The 6000-nt window shown below is 47.1% G+C and overlaps 1 protein-coding gene across 1 annotated transcript; it reads left to right on the top strand.

Annotated features, from left to right (window-relative positions):
• Nucleotides 1-2943: 2943 nt before the first annotated feature.
• On the top strand, nt 2944-5677 carry LOC127766001 (G-type lectin S-receptor-like serine/threonine-protein kinase At2g19130). Its single transcript, XM_052290993.1, has one exon. It carries the CDS (start codon nt 3009-3011, stop codon nt 5424-5426), a length of 2418 nt encoding a protein of 805 aa, XP_052146953.1. The 5' UTR covers nt 2944-3008; the 3' UTR covers nt 5427-5677.
• The last annotated feature ends 323 nt before the right edge of the window (nt 5678-6000 follow it).

Here is a 6000-nt window from a genome sequence, read left to right as displayed (position 1 = left end):
TACCACTAGACGTGGTTTTGGGCCGTCAGTTACATGTGACCTGATGATCTCTGGTGTCAGTGGGCCTGCCTAATCTTGGTCCGCCAAAGGCGAAGCGATCGATAAGTACAATACAACCTGAAATCGAGAATTGAATTTGACCAGAATATAATGTGACTACCACACTCTTTAATTTATCCAATGTTCAAAATATATCGAACAAAGGTTCATTTTTGGGGCTAAAGGAAGCATCTTTTCAGGGATTCAGTGATCACATACAAAGCTCTGAAAGTCTGAATCGAGCTTCTTTTTTGGGATGTTAAAAAATGTACTCCATCCTTAAAAGAGAAAGAACACTGATACTGTCAAAAAGAAGGGAGAAAAATCCATAGACCATAACTAATAATCGAGTGGCTAGTCCTTTTTTTCCATGTCAGCGTTTTGCACGCATGCCTGAGAGAGGGAGAAAAACAACAGGATCTGGCTGACACTTGCCGCATGCGCTGCACAGGCAGCTGCAGCGTTGCCATGCTCCTCTGTTTTAGATTACAAAAACACCACCGACGATTCACATGATCATATCATATATGAACCCTGCAAAAAAATTGCTTAGCGAAATGGACGATGATGAGCACAGTAACTGCTGTGCTTATGAGTAGGTTACAGCAAATGCAAGGTCAGAGAGCTATAGGATTATCAGTTTAGACCATATTCACAGTAGTTCACTACAAGGAATCATTTGAAAAACATTTTTAACTGAAGTTACTCTCAAGTGTAAATCTTGATACCAGTATCTAGTAGGAATTAGTGGAGTGGTTTATGTCAATGACAATACGAGGTGTATTGATAGCCTTGGAACTTGTAGTGCTTGGCCTGCTTCCTGCTGGGCTCCATGCTTCTTCAGGAGTTCAAGATACTCTGAATCAAAGTTCCACCGCCACCGGTATTCAGAAGGAAACACCTCTGTCTTGAAAGCAACCTGCATGTCCAAAACTGCATTTTTTCAGAATCAGTTAGACAAATTTCACCTGTACATACATCTCAAGCTCAAGTGGCGATTAGTTTACGGTGTACATTGTCACACATCAATCAAATCATCGAGTATTCGTCTTTGGAAATGTTATCTGGATCCAGTTCATGGAGCTGAGCCCATGATCACACTAGCACAAAAGAAGTGGCCATGATTACTGGGAGGCCATGTTTATACATGATGGCCAACCTTAGTCAAAAAACATGAGAGGGGAACAGCAGGGAGTGGTGCAAAGGCTAACCATAATCTGCAGCAATCTGCTAAATGAAGCTGGGCCAGGATAACCCCAAGGAAAGCACTGTTGAGCTCAGGGGGCATGGAGAACATCAAATCAACCTGAATGCATATTTGCCACATTCAGTTCAGGTTGACCACTTGTCTTTATACTAACTTTATTTTTTTCCCCAAGTCATATAAAACAGGAAAGGTGGAGTTCATTAAAAGAGCAGAAACCTGTTCAGGCTGAACAAATGAACAGCCTGGATGCATGGCATCTCTGCATCTTCAGTGAAGTTTGGGATAAGAAGTTTATGTGAAAGACCCTATCTAAGAAGGGCCTATCTAAAAATCCCATGATACAGCTATAATGGGCTTCACTAAAGAGCCCATCAGATCTGAGTTCAGAACAGAGGCCAACCAGCCCGGCCTGGCAGTGGTCTCATGTGCAGGCCCAGAAAGAACAGTCACTTCACTACATCACTACAGCCCAATAGTCCAGTAAATTAAGCCCAAACAAAAATGGAGAGGGTTAAGGGTAATCTTTTAATAACAAGATCTATAGCCCCATTTATATCCCTTACAGACAACAAATTACAAATGCTATGAAAAAAAAATTGACCATCGGTGATAGGGGAATTTAACTATTTGCCATTATTAGGTAGGTTTGTCAATTATCCAAATACCCCTCTTAGAATTGCACTTGATTTTTTACCATTGAATAAAGACTTCTTAATTTTTTGCTACGTTTACCGACGTAACACGCCAACAAGGTTGCCTGTCATCTTCTTCCTTCGCCACCTCCTCTCTATCTTCTCTCCTCCGACAACTTGTTGGACAACCGGCGAGCTTCCACTCGTCGAGCACCGAGCATCGCTGAGCCCTCTAAAGGAGGAGCTCGCCGACCACATGGCACCCATGTATGGCCGTGTCGGGTGAGGTTGGGAGTTGCGGCGGACATCATAGACAAAATCAGATCAGAGTTCAGAACAGATCCCAACCAGCCCCGCCTGGAAGTGGTCTCACGTGCAGGCCCAGAAAGAACAGATCACTTCCATCACTTCACTACATCACTTTTATAGCCACTTTTGATCATCATCGGTGATAATATGTCCATAAAACACTAAAACAGTGGGACATTAGCACTAGCACACTTCTTTAGGCTGAGTTTTTTTATTGGAGTTACCAACTCAATTTTCTCAAACTACTAGACTGTCCATGTTTTCATATATATATATATATATATATATATATATATATATATATGTATGTATATATATATAATTGTTTTAAAAAACATATAATCTATTTCTAAGAAAAACTAATACTTAATTAAGTTTATGTGATAACGAATCATTCCGTTTTAAGTTCACTTATAGATGGAGTAGTTCCCATCACCTTGAAACGAACCCAATCTAAATGACGATGGTCAACAAAGTAACTTTGCGTGCATTGCATTATCCTCTAACGGATAGCGATAGGAGATTAGGAGCTGTTGTATCCAAGTTGATCCTTGCCTACCTAAACAGCTGAAATTCACACAGCACGGGTTGCCGACCCGCCCATTGCTTTCCAAAAATAGCAAAGGCGTGTCCGTGTACCAGACTGCCAGTGTGCCGCTCTACGAGGGAATCCCCGAGCTGAGCAGGAACGAATCTGGCCCTCCATTCTCCAGATCCGACGGCTGACAACACCGAACGCGAACCGGATTAGTTGGGCTCGTCTTCCTCTTCCATGGCGTGCTCGGTTGCTTGTTCCTCTCTCTGCAACTGCAAGCAAAGCCATGGCCGCTGATGGTGATGGCGACGGTGAGCTAGTGCGGCGCGTTCGGTCGCCGTCTTCCCGTGGAAGAATGGCGCCGACGCTGGCGTTCCTCCTCGTCCTCCTCCTGCTGCTCCCCGGCGGCGGCGGCGGCGGCGCGTTCTTGGCGGCGGCCGCGTCGACGGACACCGTTGTCCCGGGGAAGGGGATGGCCGGGAACCAGACGCTCGTCTCCAAGAACGGGCGGTTCGAGCTCGGGTTCTTCACCCCGGGCTCCGGCATCCACTACTTCCTCGGCGTCCGGCTGAGGAACATGGCGGAGTACAGCCCCACGTTCTGGATCGGGGACAGGGTCGGCGTCATCGACCTCCCCGGCGTGTCGCTCGAGGTATTCGGCGACAAGCTGTACATCAAGGAGGACGGGGTCAGCCTCTGGTGGTCCAGCGTCGCCGGGAACGGCTCCTCCTCCTCCTCGGACGGCGGCGCCGTCGCCGTCCTCCTCGACACCGGCGACCTGGTGGTGAGGGACCAAGGGAACCTCTCCCGCGTCCTGTGGCGGAGCTTCGACTACCCCGGCGACTCGCTGCTCCCCGGCGGCAGGCTCGGGCTCGACGCGGCCACCGGGACGAACGTCTCCCTCACATTCAAAGGCTTCTCCCACAATGGCAGCCTCCAGGTCGACGCGAGCAGGAGGAACGGGTTCGTGCTCACCACCGATGGCATCGACAGCCGCGGCGCCTTCCCGGACTGGATGGTGACCTCCCAAGACAACGGCAGCTCGCTGGTGCTCAACCACCCTGACTCCCCGAACTCCACCGAGTTCTTGCAGTTCAATCTTGGGCTGATCAGCCTGATGCGGTGGTCGGATTCCACCGCCGGCTGGGTGGCTCGCTGGACGTTCCCCTCCGACTGCAAGTCCGGCGCCTTCTTCTGCGGCGACTTCGGCGCCTGCACGGCCGGCGGCGGCGGCGGATGCGAGTGCGTCGACGGGTTCACGCCGTCGTACCCGGACGAGTGGCGGCTCGGCTACTTCGTCACCGGCTGCTCGAGGTCTCTCCCGCTGAGCTGCGAGGCCAACGGTCAGACCGAGCACGACGACTCCTTCGCCATTCTTGACAATCTCCGAGGCCTCCCTTACAATGCTCAGGATGAACCAGTGACCACTGATGAAGATTGCAGAGCTGCTTGCCTGAACAAATGCTACTGTGTTGCATACTCGAATGAATCTGGATGCAAGTTGTGGTACCACAACCTGTACAATCTGAGCTCAGCTGATAAACCTCCATACAGCAAGATCTATGTCCGTTTGGGTTCCAAGCTCAAGAGCAACAGGGGGTTGGCCACAAGATGGATTGTGCTCTTGGTTGTTGGATCATTAGCTGTAACTTCGGTAATGTTGGGACTGGTGCTTCTATGCAGATACAGGAGAGACTTGTTTGCATCCAGTAAGTTTGAAGTAGAAGGCTCTCTTATTGTCTACACTTATGCACAGATCAGGAAGGCTACGGGGAATTTCTCTGATAAACTTGGTGAGGGAGGTTTTGGAAGTGTTTTCAGGGGGACATTGCCTGGATCAACCACTGTTGTTGCTGTGAAGAATCTGAAAGGTGTTGGGCAAGCAGAGAAGCAGTTCAGAACAGAAGTACAGACTGTTGGAATGATTCGACACACTAATCTTGTCCGTCTCTTGGGATTTTGTGTCAACGGGAATAGAAGGTTGCTTGTTTATGAGTATATGTCAAATGGATCCTTGGATGCTCACATCTTTTCAGAAAAATCTAGTTTGCTGAGTTGGCATGTCCGATACCAAATTGCACTTGGTATTGCAAGGGGTCTAGCCTATCTGCATGAAGAATGTGAGGACTGCATCATACATTGTGATATTAAACCTGAAAACATACTACTTGATTATGAATTTTGCCCCAAAATCTGTGATTTTGGTATGGCGAAGCTTCTTGGACGAGAATTTAACTCTGCATTGACCACCGTCCGAGGGACAATGGGCTATCTTGCACCAGAGTGGATATATGGGCAACCTATTACAAAAAAGGCAGATGTTTATAGCTTTGGCATTGTGCTTTTTGAAATAATCTCAGGGAGAAGGTCTACGGAGACAGTGAAATTTGGGAGCCATCGCTATTTTCCTACGTATGCAGCGGTACAAATGAATGAAGGAGATGTTTTGTGCTTACTAGATAGCAGGCTGGAAGGAAATGCTAACGTGAAGGAGCTTGACATCACCTGTAGAGTGGCCTGTTGGTGCATCCAGGATGAAGAGAATGACAGACCGTCGATGGGGCAAGTCGTTCGCATGTTGGAAGGCGTTGTCGATATGGAGATGCCACCAATTCCAGCTTCATTTCAGAACCTCATGGAGAGTGAAGACAGTGGTATATACTCTGAAGAAAGCTGGAATTTCAGGACCCGAGATCAGTTCTAGCTTCCCCTCCAGTTTCTCAGAATGATACTCTCGGTTTCTCCGTGGACCTGCTTGGTGTGAGCAGATTAATCGGTTAGAATTTAGGCATGCACAAACTAGTTTTTCAGCAGTGAATTTAGGCAGGTGTAAAGTAGTATGTCAGTGGAATGATCAGTAGAGTCAGTGCATTAATCAGTAGAAACTAGACATGCACAAACTGTATGTTCTAGCTGTAAATGCAATAAAAAATTCAAAATTTGCTGCCCTGCTAACCTTCCTTTTGATATTGTGTGCTACTGCAGTCTGCAGATGAGCATAAAACCATTCGAAGAAAGCATCAACTTATTAGCTATGGCAATATCAGAGCAATTGTACCCACGACTGTATCCTGTATGTTTCACATCATTGGCACCTAAATAGCTAATTAGCTCCTACCCTTAGAAAGAAAACATTGCAGGGAAATTCAATGGCAATCATGAAAGAAAGCCAGATTGGATACAGCATTCCCTTCGTAGCTTGTAATCTGGCATTATCAAGTTTGATTTATTTATTGGCTTGTTGCAATAGCTCACACACTTTAGCTAGTAATAGATCA

The sequence above is a fragment of the Oryza glaberrima genome, chromosome 1 (genome assembly GCF_000147395.1).
Source record: "Oryza glaberrima chromosome 1, OglaRS2, whole genome shotgun sequence".
Lineage (NCBI taxonomy): Eukaryota > Viridiplantae > Streptophyta > Magnoliopsida > Poales > Poaceae > Oryza > Oryza glaberrima.
The sequence above is the reverse complement of the archived record's forward strand: the minus strand, read 5'-3'. Positions and strand labels throughout refer to the sequence as shown.